We start from the raw sequence: 20,251 nt of genomic DNA, 5'->3' as shown, positions 1-20,251 counted from the left end.
TAGTAGACACCACTCTCCAAAAGGTAATAGACGTGGTAAGTATGATGAACTCCTTGCTCTTGTGCTTCAAAAGATAGTCTCCTCAACACTCAATCACTCTCTCAAATATTTGGCTTGGGTATAAGAGATTTATTGGGTGGAAAGTAACTTGGGGAGGCTAGAAATAAAGATCTATATGGTTGGAGTGGAATATCTTGATCTCAACACATGAGTAGGTGGTTCTCTCTCAGAAAATGGATGAGGCAAGTGTTGTTCTGTTCTGAGTGCTTCCTCTTTGAATGGGAGTTAGATGGAGGGGTATATATAGGCATCTCCAAAAATCTAACCGTTCCAACATTATTTCCCAACTCGGTGAAACCAGAGAGAAAACTTGGTTGCACCGACTATTGCAAAATGTGGCAAATTTTGGCGTTTCGGTGAGACCGATATATAAATCTTGGTGGGTTCGATTTGAATGGCCTAGGCAGTTACCCAAACTCGGTGGCATCGATTTTCAAAAATTGGAAATTCTGATTTTCCGCAAATGGCTACTAGGGAGTTGGTAACTGGTTTCCGGTTGCACCGAAATCAAGACTTGGTGGTACCGAGATGGTAGGGTTCGCTCTAGATTCTGTCTAGGGTAAAAATCGATAGGGACGATTTGGAAATATTTGTGGTGGCACCAAATTTGAGTGTTTAGGCTTTGGACAGAATATTTGTGGGAGAATTTCATAAGGGTTTTTGGGGGCTAACTTTAAGAACTTGAGCAACCAGATCATCTTAGAAACCTCATCCCTTTTTTAATAGTATTGGCTTTCCTATGAACCCAATTGTGATTTCTCACATAAAAGAAAAATGTAGAGTCTTGAAGCTTGAAGCTTGGCCAATCCTATTCTTCTCCGTCCTTGGGGCTTCTCCTCACACTCTAGCCAATTTTCTCTCCCAACTTCATGTAAGATAAACTAGATAAAACTATTAGTCCAAGAGACCATGTATGTTGTCATGAATTATCAAAACCACCAAGGGAGCGTATGTGCTTTCAGAGAGCTACCTAGTTTCATTTACTTGTTCGTATTGTGTAAAACTATGTTGTATGTGTGATACATTTGATGTTGTGGATGTGGTGAACTATGTAATAATTTGATATTGTAGACATGTGCAACTTTTTATTTGATTGTCATATGTTTTATTTCAATTTATGTGGTTGTTGAACAATAGCTATACAACGGCTGCGCGTAGGCCGACCGGTTTTGCATCTTCATTTTTACATCACCTATTGCGGCTGTTGAACATCGGCTATATAGCAGGCGCACGGCGGCCGACCGGTTTTGCATCTTCATTTTTACATTACCTATTGGATCTGCCCATTTACATCGCCATTTTACATCATCTGTTAGAGTTGGGCTTTTTTTGAAAATGTAAAAAACACTTCTTGATGATGTAAATATTGTACAACACCTAGTTTTAGGTCTTCAAATCTACATCATCTATTGAAGATGCTCTTAAGCTAAGGCTAGGGGTGCAGTGCCCCCCCCAACCCACCTGGTTAGACTATGGACCCATATACTTTTACAAGCATGGTCTTTTTTCTTCCCAGAATATGCACTTAGATGATGCTTCGTCTTGGCTACTTCACGGGGATAGAATTGATAGATAGCATCCAAAACATTTCACACACAAGAAGAACCAAATCAACCAAGACAAATCTGTAGGTGAAATGCACATGGGAGAGAATACACAATGAAGATAAATCTATTGCTAATGACTGCATATTACATCCTTTGTTGGTGCATCAAGCTAAGCGAGCCTTTTATTCCATCGTGCGAGATATCTCGGGGTCTCAATCATGTGGTCGTATTGCGCAATATGCCACATATCATCATCAATTGGCTTGAAGCAAATCTATGTCTTCTCCTTTCAGAATGGATAGTACGTTTCATCAAATATAGGAATCTTCTGCTGATCTTGTAGTTCACAGAAGAAGACATATTTAAACTCAAGGATTGTTAGACCTTAATAAGCAGAGACAAGGACTATATTTTCAGATACAAATTGAAGGAACGAAGTATGTTTACCAGGGGTCAATGGGAGATTGAAAAAAATTCCGAGAAGCTTGGAATCTCTTAGTTCACAACAACGGAAATGAACTAAGCGGTGACTCAACTATGAAAGAAAAAAACTCTGATAGAATTAGTACAAAGCAAACCAAGTGTGATCATTGAAGAGAAATCACATGAATAAACGATAGAAACTATTACTCGTAAGATGAAACTAGTGATACTCGTCTCGATGAGATCTTAAAAACTAGATCCTATATTGATATGTTTCCGCGACTTTTATTGGAACAAAATTTGCCATGATATTTACACCAAAGTTGCCATAGTGTTTACACTAAAGTTGCCATGATATGCTTGTTCTACTTTTTTCTTCTATATTTAAAGCTACCATTGTATTTCAACTCCTTCTAACAGCAATTTTTTAATTAACCATGTCAATCATTAATAATTAATTACGACAAATTTAACTGATGGTCATGGCAATTTGTAGTAATTCATCATGGAAAATTTCGTTTATAGATCACGACAATTTTAGATATTTGACCATTGAAATTCTAGTATTTTGACCATGGAAATTATTTTTTGTATGAACCATGGCAAATTTTAGTGCATGTATCATGATAAATTTAAGCAATTCATCATGGCAATTTTAGTTTATGGTTCATGGCAAATTTGGGTCATTGCCATGCATTTCTAAAATAATTGAGGATGGATTTTTTTTAATTATGAACCATGTCAAAATTATCTCACGGATCGTGACAAATTTTAGTAATTCATCATGACAACTTTATTTTCTTAATGTCTTTTTTATAACATATCAAAATTTACTTTAAACATAAAAGAAAAAGTAGATGAAACATATCAAGGTAATTTCAGCGTAAACATTATGGCTATTTACATGTAATAGACATGACAACTTTTAACCCCAAAAAAGTCATCGACACATATCAATATGAGATCTAATTTTGAAAATCTCGTCGTGACATATTTACTGATGCAAATGGCTTTTTAATAGGATTTTTTATTTAAGGGTTAAAATGTTTAAAAAAAATAAAACACAAAAGGTTTCCGTTGACATTATCAGTTTTGTCATTTATGCATGCATGCGGTTATATGACGATCTGTGATGATGGAGGCGTGTGATTGAAGGCCCAGCACCATACGTGTGGTACTTATCAAGGTTCAAAAATTGTGTGGTGGTGGTGGTGGTGGTATGTGTGTGTGTGGGGGGGGGGGGGGGGGGGGGGGCAACTTCGTCACGCATGATCTTTGATGTTAGTCTTTACTGCAACGCAGATGATAATTTCCAGAGTTCATAACAAACTAGTCAGGACCTATAATCTCTCTGTGCACTAGCAAACACATTAGTCCCTTACTGTTTTTGACAACAATCTTTAAAACACAAGGAGACAATGTTTTTGCGCCAACGGGAAGCCTTCTTCTTGGCCAGTTGATCTACCAACAGGAAGCCTTCTTCTTGGCCAGTTGATCTCCTGGTTAGAATCTGAACCCATATACTTTGACCAGCGAGGGTCTTTTTTCCTCTCAGAGTATGCACTCGGCAATCGTACCACCTTCAGGCCGGTAATTAATTTCATTTTGGTGATTAGTCCATGCTAGGAATCCCTGTATTGGAATATCAGAAAGAGAAGTTCATCAAGGATGACAATGAGAACTTTGTCAATGAGGCACTGGTAGGTTCCTCGGTGTATGATTTCTGAAGTATTTGGTGCATTTTGAGGTTGTAGGAAATACAGATAAGACACCTACAATAAGATCAATCATCGAATATGAAGTTGATGACGAGCACACGGGCATCGCGTCCTCTGTCAGTACCAGCACCTTAGCTTGTGTTGCTGAGGCCATGGCAAAGTATATCAAGGCGCAGAAGGGATATGGCTTTAGCTTGTGTTGCTGCCATGGCAAAGTGTATGAAGGCGCAGAAGGGATATGGAAAAGACCGCGAGCAAACTAATAAGAACAAAGCATCCCACCAGGTCGATGCATGATATAAATTAGAGTGGATTCCTTTGTAATCTATACCCACTGTTTTACTCCTTATATTTCTCATATATTTATATGTTGTTGTGAACTTGTGATGCAAAAGCGAAGTACCCTGAAGACCGTCTATGATTTGGACGACTCTCAGCATGATGCAGCTCCGGGGACACAGGCAATTACCTCAAATGCGTGCAACAAAAAGAAGAGGAGCAATTTACAGAGCATGACCCAACAGGACACTGATATAGTTTAGCATTCTCTTATCCAAAGATTGCAGCACATACAGTTTGATGGTATGTCGACAGTTTGACAAGATACTCATAGAAGGCAAATACATGCTCATCAAGGCTCTTGCCTGGAACAAGAGGAAATGCATACATTACATAGGGTAAAGCTGAAGCTCAAGTCGTCCAAGTGTGGAGCAGACTGAGCAGCCTCAGAAACAGTCCGTATAGCTCATGCTTCCGCTTCCCATCAGTTACTCTGCATTTGATGGACCTGGAGGTTTCTCCCTGGGGTGCTTTGATCCATAGTGATCAATCAATTGCTTCTCGTTGGCTAGTTGCGCCTGCACACACATAGGCGAGATGTTACATGGAGTTGACACTGCACCAATCAAGCATGAGGAACATGTATCCATGTAAAGCTAATTATACACTAGCTAGCAGGAGTATATCCGGTTGTGCTTGCGCGCAGTTTTCGACTTGATTCTTATGATCTTACTTATCATACTGGTTGCAGGATTCAGATCGGCTACTCGCCATCATCTACTCTGCCCTGGGAATTACCACTACCCAAAAGGGGAACAGGAGAGCGCGCATGGGATCGGATGGAGACCCTGGCATGGCTGAGGCTTCAGATCCGTGCCGTGCCGAGATAGGGATTAGGAAGAAGAGGAGGAAGAAGAAGAAGAGAGCGCGTGCGCTGGCAGCTGACCTTGCAGATGGGGCAGACGACCTTGAGGCCGACGGCGCGGGCCTCGAGCTGGGACCCCTTGGACTTCTGGTTCTTCTCCGCGCTCTTCCGCTGCGCGTCGATCTTCTGCTTTCCCCGCGTCATCCCGCCGCCCCTCCTTCACTCCTTCTCTTCTGCCTCCGACTCCTCCTCCGATCGATCGATCCCCAAAGTCCCCAACTCCGTCCAAACAACCACCCTTTTTCTTGAGAGGAAGAAAGATAGATCCTCCCGTTGCCTTCCCTTCCGTTGTCTGCCGGGTCTTCGTGGGCCAATCTACCCCGGGTCTTATATTCCTGTGGGCTGTTGGTGGGCCTTTTCCCCCTTCATCCGCCATGGGTGTTGTTTATGTTGACGCGCTGATGCAACTTTCTTTTTTCTGTTTCGCACAATTATTTGTATTACTCCCGTAGCTTTTCTTACAAAGTCTTTTTTTGCATAGTAGTACATGTCATATTTATAGAATAAAGATCAAGTTACGAGCCACGTAAACATCAACCTTGTACTTCCTCTGTTCCTAAATACTTGTAGTTGGAGAGAACTAGACTAGTTCTCTCCAACAACAAATATTATGATACAGAGGGAGTAATACTGAAAAGATGGGATAACCCTATGTAAAATACCAACGCATGTCCTTCTCCTTCGACACCACCGAAGCGGCCACCAAAGGAAAAGAAGACAGCTCACCTCTTCACTAGAGCTTGAGGCGGTTCCATCGTTGATCTGCAGCTTTACGGACCTTCAAAGTAGTTTGTCAGAAGCAAAACCATTATCCTTGAAAGAATCAGACCACGGCAACATATACGCGGACACGTTGTCAGCCACCAACCACAAACCCAACACAAGATGCACCATCTTCCAGCTGTCACTTGCGTAGACAATCGTTTTCGCATACTCTTGAACGACAAAACCTCCCTCCTTCACCATGACGTTCCATGAGTTATTTAATACATGACAATGAAGCTATACCGGGATCTGTCCATATCTTTCTTCTTCACTAGATTAATGGTGTCCAAGCATTCAGACTCAATGAAGATAGATCGATTGCTCCATTGTAATGCAAGCAAGAAATCCTCCATAATTGTGGATAGTTCGGCCTCAAGATGTGCTGATGCAATTTAATAGAATCATGTTGCAAAGGTAAAAAAATAACGTGATCATTATAAAATTATTGAATAGAATCGTGTTGCATACTGACGGGAAATATTCGGAAATCTAGTTGTAAGGGTTCCTTTGCGATGAGTTCGCTTGACCTTATTTAAAACACATCACAAATTACAAATGAATACATGTATAAATTGTTGATGTAAATTATGGTGGAAGAATAGTACAAATGTGAATTTTGATATTAAGTCACGTAAAGATCAATATGGCAAAACTAAAAAGACACCAGAACATCTTTGAGCTTAATACCAACATCCGCCAAACAAAATACGGCCAAACTGAGTTCTTTTATATGCATATCATAACTCCATATGTACATGCACGTGAATATCAAATGGAAGGTGTGGACCATGGGTCTGCCAAGTCGTACCGGAGCACCGCCAACATCTCCAGCTCTGTATCAATCATATCTTTTTTTTGTTCCATTGCGCCAAGATGCTATTTTATGTTTGTTTTGTTATCGATAGTTAAACCCGATTCAAACACCTTGAAAGGACGTGGATGTTGCCTAAAGGGGAAGGAAGTAAATAGGCGCTTTAAAATAATTATGGTTTAGTCTTAAATAAATACAGAATAAAACTAACGTTTAATTAGTCAAGCACAAAACCTAAAATAATTAGGTTCACCTATATGCACGAATAACTTATGCTAAGTAAGATAAACAACTAAGAGATATCAAGATATATAACAAGAAATAATATGACTATCACAAAGTAAAGTGCATAAGTAAAGGGCTCGGGTAAGAGATAACCGAGACACTCGAAGACGACGATGTATCCTGAAGTTCACACCCTTGCAGATGCTAATCTCCGTTCAAAGCGGTGTGGGGGCACAATACTCCCCAAGAATTCATTAGGGCCACCGTAATCTCCTCACGCCCTCACACAATGCAAGATGTCGTGATTCCACTAAGGGGCCCTTGAGGGCGGTCACCGAACCCGTATAAATGGCAACCCTTGGGGGCATTCATCGAACCCGTACACTTTGGTAACCCTTGGGGGCGGTCAAACCCGTACAAATTGCTCGGGGCAATCTCCACGACCAAACTGGAGACCCTGAAGCTTGCCCGGAGCTTTACACCACAATGATTGAGCTCCGAGGCACCACCAATCATCTAGGGCACCAAAGCACCCAAGAGGAACAAGCTCTAGGGTGCCAAGCACCCAAGAGTAATAAGCTTCTCAAACTTCACTTCCACGTACCACCGTGGAGAACTCAAACCGATGCAAATAATGCAATGGCAAGAACACACGAAGTGGTCAAGTCCCTCACTCCCAAATTTCACCACAACAACAAAAACTATGAAGGAATATGAGAGGAAGAACAAGGAGCTCAGAAAGAACTCCAAGATCTAGATCCAAGGGGTTCCCCTCACATAGATGAGAAAGTGATTGATGGAAACGTAGATCTGGATCTCCTCTCTCTTTTACCTCAAGAACTAGCAATAATCATTGGAGGGATTGAGAGCTAGCAAGCTCAAAGAAGGTCAACAAGGAAGGACAAACACGACCTCGAAAAGGATAGGGACCATTGGGGAAGAAGGCACCCTTAAATAGGTCCCCACAAATATGCCTGTTATGTGCGGATAACATAGGAGCCGTACAACCGATATGCATACCGGTACAGCCGAAAAACACGGGTACCCCGCAGAAACCCTACCGAGCGGTACAATCGGTGGTGCAGGTGGTAGTACCGGTTGAAACAAGTAACCGGAATAAATGCTCCACCACCGCTCAACAACCGCTTTAAACAGAGAGGAGTCACCCGTGAGCGATACTGAGACGGTAGTCACACCAGTGCAACCGCCAGGACCGAGCAGGGGTGGTAGCTATGTCCCGAGCGGTACAACTGGTCCGGACACCGGTAGTACCGCTCGAAACGAGTTAACTAGAACAACCAGGCCACCACCGCCCAATAACCGCCCCGTGACAAAGCCCAGGCCGGTGGTAGGGCGGTACTGGGCCGGTACAACCGTGTGAACCTACTCTCCAGGGATGGCCAAATCATAAGAGGTACAACCGCTCGGAGGCAGCGGTACAACCGCTGGCACCAACCTGAGAGCAGCAACCCCAATGTAGCACCCGTGGGGTAGTAGTTTCACCAGACGTACTGGCCAAGAGGTACAACCGTTCGGACAAGCAGTACAACTGTATCAAGAAAACAAGACCAGAGGTGCCATAACTTCTCCAAATGAGATCTGAATTGAGCAAACTCAAGCTTGTTGGATTCAGGATGACAAGGTTATAATAAGAAGAGACACTATAAAAATGCCAATGATATAGAGATGTGAAACCTCTATCAATGAAGAACCGTCAAAAACTCCAACACTAAAAACATCATAGAAGATGCATATGGACTCTGTTTTCGATGAAATCAAGCTTGTCATGAAGATGACCATAAGCTCTAAGATCCACAAACAGAAAAACCAACCAAGAACCAAGAAAGATGATGATGCCAAGAATGTAATGGTTTGAGCTCCCAACGAACGATACAATCAAACTAATCACTTGAGAGCCCCCCCTATAGTACGGCAATCGATCCTATAACCCGTTCTCCCAACTAACACCTTGAGACTGGTAAAATAAAAAACCTATCAAGGACGAACCTTTACCTTGCGCATAGTCCACTTCAGATAGATGATGACGATCTTGTCCTCCTCAAGATGGACCACCATTCTTGATTGTGTTGGCTTGATGAAGACTAGTTGATTGCTCCCCCATACTCCATTATGGGTAAGCCACTCTTCGGCACATCTTCACAAGTCCATTTTCACCACAATGGACGACAAGCTTCAATCATGATCTCTCTATGACGCTTCACTTGAACTTGCACACGGCAATCTCGATGACGATCACCACTTGATGTCATCCTCCAAGGGTTGTATGAGATCTTCCTCTTGACGCAAGCCCATGGAACCATACCTAAATCCACATAAAAATCTCACGTAGACCATGGGTTAGTACACAAAGCGTAATGAACTATGCTTACCATACCATGGGATCACTTGATCCCCCTCGGTACATCTTGTACGCTTTGTGTGTTGATAAACTTGATTCACTCTATGACTTAGTCCTCATCAACCTTGTATCGTATCTTCTCTCTTCATAAAAATGATGCCTTGAAGGTAGACATGAACGTTCACGCAATCTTCTTCTTCAAGACATGTTTGTAATAAGATCAACTCTCACATGACCAATCTTTGGATAAAACCTTGAATACCACATTGGTCACCATATAAACTCCTTGAAACCGACAGATGGACTTCAAGAAGTGCCTATGGACAAATCCTTCGAATATAACTCAAGGCAATCATTAGTCCATAGCGATTTTCATAAATTACCAAAACCACACATGGAGAAATACACTCTAACACACGCACACTTTGCAACCAAAAGGAGAAATTTTTTGCTCGCTCATCCCCTAGCGGGCAACGGCGAACCCCCCTGACCCCCTACCCCCATCCCCTTCCCTGCCACTCTCACATGTCATCATCGTCGACGTGGTCCGTTGGGCCCTGCTTGTGCGGCGTTGGCGGCGGCGGGAGGTTTTTCCCCCTACGTGTGAGGGGGGCCATCTGATGGCGACAGTGCTGCTCGACCAGTGGTTGTGTAGCTTTGCGGTGAGGATCCCATAGGGTGTGGGTGCCCCTGATGTGGCAACGTGGTCATTTTTCACGAGGCGGAGTGGTGGTGCTGGTGGTCGGCGTCGCTCGCAGCAGCCCAGATCTCGGCCCTCTCGGGCCCAATCTGGGCTGGGGCGGGTGTAGGATCACTAGTATGTCTCGAGGGGGTGGTTAGACTACTTGACCAAATAAAAACTTAGCCTTTTTCCAATTTAGTTGTGGGCAAGTTTTAGCAATTATAGCAAGTCAAGCACACCCTACACATGCAAGTCTAAGAGTATAGCAGCAAAAGTAAATACATGCACATGTAAGTAGAGGGTAGGGATAGGAAGATCAAATGCAAAGATGACATGGAGATTTTTGGCGTGGTTCTGATAGGTGGTGCTATCGTACGTCCACGTTGATGGAGACTTCATCCCACAGAGGGTAACAACTGTGAGAGTCCACGGAGAAGAAACCTTGTCTATTCCACCATCGCTTATGTCCACAAAGGACTAGCCTCACTCGGGGTAGATGTTCACGAAGTAAGTGATCTCCTTGCCCTTAAAACCTTATTGGTTCAACTCTACACGAAGTCGGAGGCTCCCAAGCGACACCTAACCAATCTAGGAGACACCACTCTCCAAAAGGTAATAGATGTGGTAGTATGATGAACTCCTTGCTCTTGTGCTTCAAAGGATAGTCTGTTCAACACTCAATCACTCGCTCATAGATTTGACTTGGGAGAAGACATTGGTTGGGTGGAAAGCAACTTGGGTAGGCTAGAAATCAAGATTCATATGGTAGGAATGGAATATCTTGATGTCAACACATGAGCAGGTGGCTCTCTCTCAAAAAATGGATGGGGCAAGTGTTGGTTCATTCTGAGTGCTTCCTCTATGAATGAGAGGCTCGTGGAGGGGCATATATACGCATCTCCAAAAATCAAACAATTACAACATTATTTCCCAACTTGGGGAAACCGAAGTAATAACTCGGTTGCACTGACTAGTGCAAAATGTGGCAACTTTTGGCGATTCGGTGAGACCTATATGTAATCTTGGAGGGTCCGATTTTGGCTGGCCTAGGTAGTTATGAGACTCAGTGTCACCGATTTCTAAAACTTGGAAATTTTGATTCTTAGAAATTGGTAGACACACAGTTGGTCACTGATTTTTGGTCATACCGAAATTGAAGTTGATGGTACGGAGACCTTAGGGTTTGTCATAGGATATGTCTAGGGTAAAACTCGGTGTGGCCGATTTGGAAATGTAGGTGGCACCGAATTTGGACTTCAGGTTTTGGACAGCATATCTGTGGGAGAATTTATGAGTATTTTTGGTGGCTAATCTCTAAGAATTTGAGCAACCAGATCATCATAGTTATCTCATCCCCTTTTAATAGTATTGGCTCTCCTACGGTTTCAAGTGTAATTTCTCACAAAATGCAAAATGTAGAGTCTTGAAGCTTGTTGCAAATATATGGTCCTTGCATCTAGAGGATCTCCTCACAATCCTTAGACAATCCATCATTGAACTTTTCCTGAAATATACTTGGTAAAATCATTAGTCCAATGACATATATGTTGTTATTAATTACCAAAACCACCTAGGGAGAAGTTGTGCTTTGAGTCTCCCCATTTTTGGTAATTGATGACAACATATAGATCTTCGACATAAAACATAATCAATGAACAACAACATTGCTTTGAGAAATATGTGATAAGCAATAGCTCCCCCTAAATTTGTGCATTATTTTAAATTTTCGTTTGAATGCAAATGCACAATCTATTAGGATCAAGGATCACTCTTCCATGTCACATACATCTTGGTGGTGCGCATAAATGATATGAATGGATTTCAATGAACTTAACACCAATAATGAGTGAATGATCATCACATATATATATATGTATATATCTCAAGGATAGGATATAGTAGCACCAAACATTAAGGCGTATGATCAATGACAACAAAGTTTAAGACATCCAAAAGATAAAGCAAATGTTTTCAAAAACGAGAAGAGCACCAAAAAGCTACACACACTCTCTCGAAGCCCTATGATCTATAACATTCCCCCCCCCTTTGGAAACAAGTTACCAGAAAGTTCAAAGGTATAGAGCTAAGCATCGCTCTGTGAATGGTCTCCTCCATGGGGAGATGAAGCTGCACTAGCAGTTGTGGAAGGAGTCGAGAGGAGAGCATCAGCGAAGGATTCAGCGGATGTCCTCTAAGGTGATGGTGTAGACACTAGAGTTGTAGGAGATGATGGAGCTGATGCTGGAGCTAATGAAGATGGTGTCATCTCAGGAAATGGCACGACACAATATCTAGCCTCTGTCTTGAACTAAGCGGAAGTCTGGAGATGAGGACTATCGTCATCATTACTGGAGCTGGGAGTAGGCACTTCATCTACCTCCCGCTTCAACTGGTTGACTGTTGTATCAGCTCAGTCACCTTGATGTCGAGGTCATGAAACTTTGTTTCCACAATCCTCTCAAGGATCTTATGATTTAGCACAATGTCTTTAATGTTCTTATCCATCCCTTGGATGGTGATGATAAAAAATTCCATTTGATCACCTTTGGACCTTAACACTGGAGCACTAGTGGTTCTCGTTGTCTCTATGTGGGCATCAGCCTCTAACTCAGCCTATGTTATAGCTGAAGTGGGATGACTTGGATTTATCACCACGGCATTATCCTCAAATTTTTGCTTGAGTGGCAAGTTGAGAAGATCAAGTAGATAAATGTTCTTTCCAACCTTGGAGTTGCTTAGTATTTGAATATACGGGTCATATGCACAAGACATCTTTTGGTCAGCAACAATTGATACGTCTCCAACGTATCTATAATTTTTGATTGTTCCATGCAGTTATATTATCATTCTTGGATATTTTACAATCATTTTATAACAACTTCATATCATTTTTTGGGACTAACCTATTGACATAGTGCCCAGTGACAGTTGCTGTTTTTTTGCTTGTTTTTTCCTTCACAGAAAATCAATATCACATGAAGTTCAAATGCCACGAAAAATTTTGGGGATTTTTTTGGACCTTGACAACCTTGGAGTTGATTAGTATTTGAATATCAGATGAAGTTCTCAGCGTCATAGGCGTCCTTACACGCAAGAAAATCCTCAGCTATCTCTCCCTCCATAACGTAACCCTCAGGTATACCAGGCAATTCATATCTTGGAGAGCTAGATCTAGCAGGAGCAAAAGCAGGTTCTATCTCAATAGTATCGGCAGTTTCAGAAGCATCACGAGCATTGGCAGTAACTCTAGCAATATGAGCATCAAGGAACACCCCTAGTGGCATATCAGGCAAAGTAGTATCTCTAGCAGTATCAGGCATAGCATCTCTAGCAGTATCAGGCAAGGTAGTATCAGTCATAGCATCTCTAGCAGTATCAGGCATAGCATCTCTAGCATCATCAGGCAAAGCAATATCAGGCATAGCATCATAAGCATCATCAAGTACAGGCGACATATCAAGATTTCTAGCAGGAGGTGATGTCACAAACTTACTCATAACTGAAGGTGAATCAAGTGCAGAGCTATATGACAATTCCTTACCTCCCCTCGTAGTTGAGGGCAAAACTCTGGTTTTTGGATCTTTCAGATTCTTCATAGTGATCAGCAGATATAAATCCCAAGTGACACACAGAATATAGCAATCGGTTCCCCGGCAACGGCGCCAGAAAAATGTTGTTTAGCAGATCCCTGGCAATGGCTAGAAAAATGCTATTCTCGATTGCTCAACAATTAGAAATTGTCTTGCAATGACCCACCAACGCGTGGGATCGAGGCAGTTTTCGAGGGTAGACTATTCAACCCAAATTTGTTGGTTCGTCGGATAGGAAGTGAGAGGATACTCTCAAGTATTAGAAGTTGAATGTGTCAGATTCAACCACACCTGAAAGATTAGTATCTGCAAGCAAAGTATCAACAGCAAAGTAGTATGATAACAACGGTGTTAGAAACCATCTGTTGACGGTAGACTATTCCTAACGATTGTATCAATGGCGCCAGAAGTTGCCCGTGGACGCGAAATATTCTTTCCCGTCAACGTCGTGCGAACAAGTATTGTAGCAGGTAGCAGCAGTGTAATGAGTAGCAGCAGTGGCAAGGAACAGAAGTAGTGACAGCAGTAGCAAGTAACAACAGAGCAAGCAAGTAACAGCAGCAGCAACAGTAGTAAAAGCAGCAGAGCAAAACAAGTAACATCAGCAGCAACAGTAGTAACAGCAGCAGAGCAAAACAAGTAACAACAGCAGCAACAGTAGTAACAGCAGCAGAGCAAAACAAATAACAGCAGCAGTGGGACAAACTCGTAGGCAATGGGTCGGTGATTTGTTTGGATGATATTCATCATGCAACAGTTATAACATGGAGAGATATGTGGCTAGCTCCCGTTCGTCAATGTGATGTAGGCATGCATTCCGTGTGCCGTCATACGTGCTTAGTGAAAAGAACTTGCATGACATCTATTGTCCATCCCTCCCGTGGCAGCGGGGTCCAAAAGGAAACTACGGGATATTAAGGTTCTCCTTTTAATAAAGAACCGGACCAACGCATTAGCACTTGGTGAACAGATGAACTCCTCATACTATGGTCATCACCGGGAGTGGTTCCGGTTATTGTCACTCCGCGGTTGCGGGATCATAACACATAGTAGGTAACTACAACTTGCAAGATCGGATCTAAAACACACATATATTGGTGACAACATAATAATTTCAGATCTGAAATCATGGCACTCGGGCCCTAGTGACAAGCATTAAGCATGGCAAAGTAGTAGCAACATCAATCTCAGAACATAGTGGATACTAGGGAACAATCCCCGTCAAAACTAACTCGATTACATGATAGATCTCATCCTACTCATCACCGCCCAGCGAGCCTACGAATAGATTACTCACGAACGATGAAGAGCTTCATGGAATTGGAGAGGGAAGAAGGTTGATGATGACGATGGCGACGATTTCCCCTCTCCGGAGCCCAAAACGGACTCCACATCTGCCCTCCAGATGAAGAACAGGATGTGGCGGCGCCTACGTATCGCAAACATGACGAAATCTTCTCTCTTGATTTTTTCTGGGACGAAAGTGAATTTATAGAGCTGAGTTTGGGGGCGGCAAAGCCACGTGGGCCCCACAAGCTTGCTAGCCGCCACCAGGGGGTGGCGGCTACAGGGCTTGTGGCCCACTGGCCCATCCCCTCCAGTGGATCTTTGCGCAGGTATTTTTCATATTTTCTAGAAATATTCTTCGTAAATTTTCAGGACATTCCGAGAACTTTCATTTCTGCACAAAAACAACACCAAGGCAATTCTGCTGAAAACAGCATCAGTCCAGGTTAGTTCCATTCAAATCATGCAAATTAGAGTCCAAAACAAGGGCAAAAGAGTTTGGAAAAGTAGATACGATGGAGACGTATCAACTCCCCCAAGCTTAAAACCTTGCTTGTCCTCAAGCAACTCAGTTGACAAACTGGAAGAGAAAGAAAAACTTTGACAAACTCTGTTCGATCTTGTTGTTGCAACTATGTCTAACTCATAACCAGAATTTCAGCAAGAACACAAGTTAACCACATAAGCAAGTGACACAAAGGTCTCACGGTAAACTAATATCAATGGCATAATCAGCTAACGAGCAAATAATAATGAGTTTCACATACCAACACTTCAATCAAAACAAGCATGAAGCAATATGAATAGGTGGTATCTCACTAGCTCTTTCTGAGACCGCAAAACATAAATGCGGAGCACTTTCAAAGATCAAGGGCTGGCTAAACATTGTAATTCAAAGCAACGAAGATCTAGTCATAGTCATACTCAATATCAATCAAAAGCAAAGCATAAAAATGACAGAGGTGCTCTCTAATTGGTGCTTATATAAGAAAAGGATGACTCAACAGGAAAATACATAGACAGGCCCTTCGCAGAGGGAAGCATTGATTTGCAGAGGTGCCAAAGCTCAAGCTTTGAAAACAGAGATAATAATTTTGGGTGGCATGCTTTCATTGTCAACGCAATGACCAAGAGTTCTCAATATCTTCCATGCTACTCATGCTATAGGCGGTTCCCAAACATAAAAGTAAAGTTTTAAATCCCCCACCACCAATCAATCACACTCCACGGCGAGCCGAATCCTCGGGTACCGTCCATACTAACATCAATCCGGGGGAGTCTTGTTTTACAGTTATGTTTTCGATTTAAGCGTGGAACTGGGCATTCCAATTACCGTCCCCTTTCTCGTGAATGACAGTTAATAAACACATGTCGAGGATAACACGCCTAACATGGAAGATACCAATAGCCCCCTGTCACCACATGAGCGGTTCGGGCATGCAAAATAGATTATTTCTTGAAGGTTTAGAGAATGGCACATGCAATTTTACTTGGAACGGCAGGTAGATACCGCAAATAGGTAGGTATGGTGGACTCTCATGGAAAAACTTTTGGGTTTATGGAAGTGGATGCACAAGCAATATTCCGCTTAGTACAAGTGAAGACTAGCAGAAGACTGGGAAGCAACCAACTAGAGAGCGACAAGAGTCATCAAGATGCAATGAGTTTGACTAACATTGAATGCAAGCATGAACAAGATATAAATCGCCATGAACACGAACATCATAGAGGCTATGTTGATTTTGTTTCAACTACATGCATGAACATGCGTCAAGTCAAGCCACTTGAATCATTCAATGGAGAATACCATCCTATCATACTACATCGTAGTCATCTCAAAATCTATGTTGGCATTCAAGACAAACCATTATAAGCTCTCAGCTAGTTAAGCATGGCATCAGAAACTATGATCTCTAAGTTGTCATTGCAAACATGATTCTCTCACAACAAAGCTGAATCAGGCATGACAAGCTAGTCATATTTACAAAAACAAAATAGATAGAGTTCATACCAGCTTTTCCAGTCTCGGTCACTTCATCATATATCATCATTATTGCCTTTCATTTGCACGATCGAACGATGTGAACAATAATAAGAGTGCTCGTGCATTAGACTAAGCTGAATCTGCATGCAAACACAAAGGAGAAGACAAAGTAATATGGCTCTTTGAAAGCTAAACAAGTATGCATGCAAGAGCCACTAAACATTGTAACCAATATCTTCTACCTTGACCCAAAGAAAAAGAAAACTATTTACACGGGAAAACTCCCAACAAGCAAAAGAAGAAAGAAAAATCTTTTTTTGTTTTCTCAAAAGGACACAAAACAAGAAAACAAGAAAACGAAAATAAACTAGCATGGATAATACAGTGGCAAAGTGTAAACACCGACTAACAAAGTGAAAGCATAAGCATGGATGTAAGGTTGGTGAGAACACGTACTCCCCCAAGCTTAGGCTTTTGGCCTAGCTTGGTCTACTCCTAAGGATGGTCCTGGCGAAACCCAAAATCATAATGGGTGTTATACGGGACTGCTGCAGCCACTGCCTGAATAGCTACCTCACGAAGTCGAGCAGCCGTCGCCTCCCTCTCATATTCCTGTGCCTCTCCTATGGTTATGTAGTATCTTCGTTTTACCTGAAAGTCAAAGAAAGCAGGAGCAGGAAGGGTAATATGGAAAACACGCTGTCGGTTAAATATCAAACGGTATAGGAGGGATCCATCATCCCTCTCAAGGAACTGGTAGCGTGTTAGAGCGACACGATCAAGGTAGGCTGTACGGAGAGGGGGGTCTCCTGAACGGATGGATACTCCAAGAAAATTTTCTAAGCGTGTAGCATAAATTCCACCAAAGAAATCCCCCTCAATGGCATTATTATTCAGCCTCCTTGCTATTATAGCTCCCATGTTGAAGCTCCTGTCACCTGTTACTGCGCTCTTAAGGATACTAAGGTCGGATGCGCATAGGTGACAATGTGCACCCTTGTCGTTAATGCACCTACCTATGAAGAGGCCAAAGTAGTGCAAGGCGGGGAAATGAATGCTTCATATGGTAGCTTGCGTGATATCTCTAGTTTCTCCAACAGTTATACTGGAGACAAAGTCTCTGACCGAAGACTTAGCAGGATCATTAATACTACCCCCATCGGGTATCTTGCAAATCCTATTGAAATCCTCCAAATCCATGGTTTAGGATTTATCATACAGATCAAACAGTATGGATGAGTCACGGCCAACTGAAAATTTAAATCTACGCACGAAAGAGGCAGTGAGCATAGCATACTGTTCACATTTATGAGAGAGGAATTCTGCTAACCCGGCATTGCGAAAAGTGTATCAAACTCATCCTTGAAGCCCGCTTCGATCATGAACTCATCGGAAGGCCATTCAAATGGTTGTACCGGTGTGTCCCTTAGTTGATAAGGTTCGGGCTCCCGAAAAGATAGACGGGGACCCTTCTTAGTTGAGGAACCACCATGAAACTTCCTCCCGAACATAATTTTCTTTTGCTGAAATTCTTGAAGTTCAAGAGAAAAATGAATGAAGACCAACCACAACTTGTAGCAATTACTCCTACTAGTGCCTAGAGACCGTGTCACGCGCTAAAACTACTTGGGACCAACTAAAATCAACATTTCTAGCTCAAGAACAGGGTCACCAAGGTAGCAAGAATACGCGAAGAATAAAGCACTAGAGCAAAAACTAATTGGACCAATGGAGGAGTCACTTACCAAGGAGTAATTTCCCCAAAACGGTTCGGAGAATGGTGCTTTGAGCAAGGAGATCGAAAATCACAGCCAAATGAGCAAGAACACGGGTTTGAGATGCGAAACGATTTTTTCTGGAGGTGGAAGAAGAGGATAGGAGCTGGAATGAGTGGAGGGGGTCCCTGTGGGCCCCACAAGCTTGGTAGCCACCACCAAGGGGTGGCGGCTACAAGGCTTGTGGCCCACTGGTGTGGCCGCCAGGCGAGCTCTCAGTCCCAGTATTTTTCAAATATTTCAGAAAAAATCATACTAGATTTTCAGGACCATCGGAGAACTTTTATTTTCGGTGTATTTTTCTCCGGGACGCTAAAACAGAAAACAGGAAAAGCTAAATTATATCTATCATTTTTCTTCTAAGCAACAGAAAGTGAAAGCTTAAAACAAAGGTATGTGACTCTTTGATTCATCCATTTCATGGTCATCGAAAGAAATCTGTCAATGGGGTTGATCAAATCCTCATTACAAAACCTTTTCAAATCGCAAGAGGAAACGGAGAATTGTCGAATAGCCACTAAGTCACCTCAATGGGGATATGTATCTCCCCAACAAGCAAATCATACTTCATCTCGACACAAGGAATAGGGCAGTCAAAGCTCCCAATAAGAATCGATGAAGTCTTTTCGATAGCATTGATGCAATGTACTTGATATCGATTCTTCGGAAAGTGCACCGTATGCTCATTACCGTTGACATGGAAAGTGACATTGCCTTTGTTGCAATCTATAACAGCCCCTGCAGTGTTTAAAAAGGGTCTTCCGAGGATGACAGCCATGGCATCGTCCTCGGGAATATCCAAGATAACAATGTCCGTTAAGATAGTGGTGTTAGCAACCACAACAGGCACATCCTCGCAAATGCCGATAGGGAAAGCAGTTGATTTGTCGGCCATTTGCAGAGAAATTTCAGTGGGTGTCAACTTATCCAGTTCAAGTCTACGATAAAGAGAGAGCGGCATAACACTAACACCGGCTCCAAGGTCACATAAGGCACTTCTTACGTAGTTTCCTTTAATGGAGCAAGGTATAGTGGGCACTCCAGGATCACCAAGTTTCTTAGGAGTTCCACCTTTGAAAGCGTAATTAGCAAGCATGGTGGAGATCTCAAGATCTGGTATCTTCCGTTTATTGGTCACGATATCTTTCGTGTACTTGGCATATGGAGACATTTTGAGCATATCAGTTAACCGCATCTGCAGAAATACGGGTCTTATCATCTCAACGAAGCGCTCAAAATCCTCATCATCCTTTTTCTTGGATGGCTTAGGAGGAAAGGGCATAGGTCTCTGAACCCATGGCTCCCTTTCTTTACCATGCTTCCTAGCAGTGAAGTCATTCTTAACGTATCTCTTAGGTTGTGGGTTATCAGGATTAACCGTAGGTTCAATCTCCACATCCTCATCATTGCTAGGTTGAGCATTATTATGAACATCGCTGTCCATATTGTCACCAGGTTCATGTTCATCACCAGATTGTGTTTCTGCATCACACGCAGAAATATCATTAGGTTCTTCAGGTGTGACAGTATTTGGTGAACTGGCATGTAGGTTTCTATCATCCTTCTTCTTCTCCTTAGGATGACTGGGTGTATCAGCATTAATTCCTTGAGAATCTTGATCAATTCTCTTAGGATGGCCTTCAGGATACAAAGGTTCCTGAGTCATTTTGCCTCCTCTAGTAATCACTCTGACAGAGTTGTCATTTAATTCATTGAGCAAGTCATTCTGAGCTTTAAGTACTTGTTCTACCTGAGTAGTAATCATAGAGGCATGTTTACTCAGAAGCTTCAGATCATTGACATTCCTGTCTACACAAGCAC

General features: G+C 42.4%; 1 protein-coding gene across 1 annotated transcript; it reads right to left on the bottom strand.

Moving 5' to 3' along the window:
* Positions 1-4,282: 4,282 nt before the first annotated feature.
* LOC123401437 (zinc finger protein 706-like) lies at positions 4,283-5,250 on the bottom strand. The gene is made up of 2 exons (XM_045095253.1): positions 4,974-5,250; positions 4,283-4,605 (listed from the first exon to the last, which is right to left on the bottom strand). Exons 1-2 carry the CDS (start codon positions 5,094-5,096, stop codon positions 4,516-4,518), a joined length of 213 nt encoding a protein of 70 aa, XP_044951188.1. The 5' UTR covers positions 5,097-5,250; the 3' UTR covers positions 4,283-4,515.
* Between the last annotated feature and the right edge of the window lie 15,001 nt (positions 5,251-20,251).

Source organism: Hordeum vulgare, chromosome 6H (assembly GCF_904849725.1).
Source record: "Hordeum vulgare subsp. vulgare chromosome 6H, MorexV3_pseudomolecules_assembly, whole genome shotgun sequence".
Classification (NCBI taxonomy): Eukaryota; Viridiplantae; Streptophyta; class Magnoliopsida; order Poales; family Poaceae; genus Hordeum; species Hordeum vulgare.
Note: the sequence above shows the minus strand (reverse complement) of the source record. Positions and strands in the feature narration are given on the sequence as shown.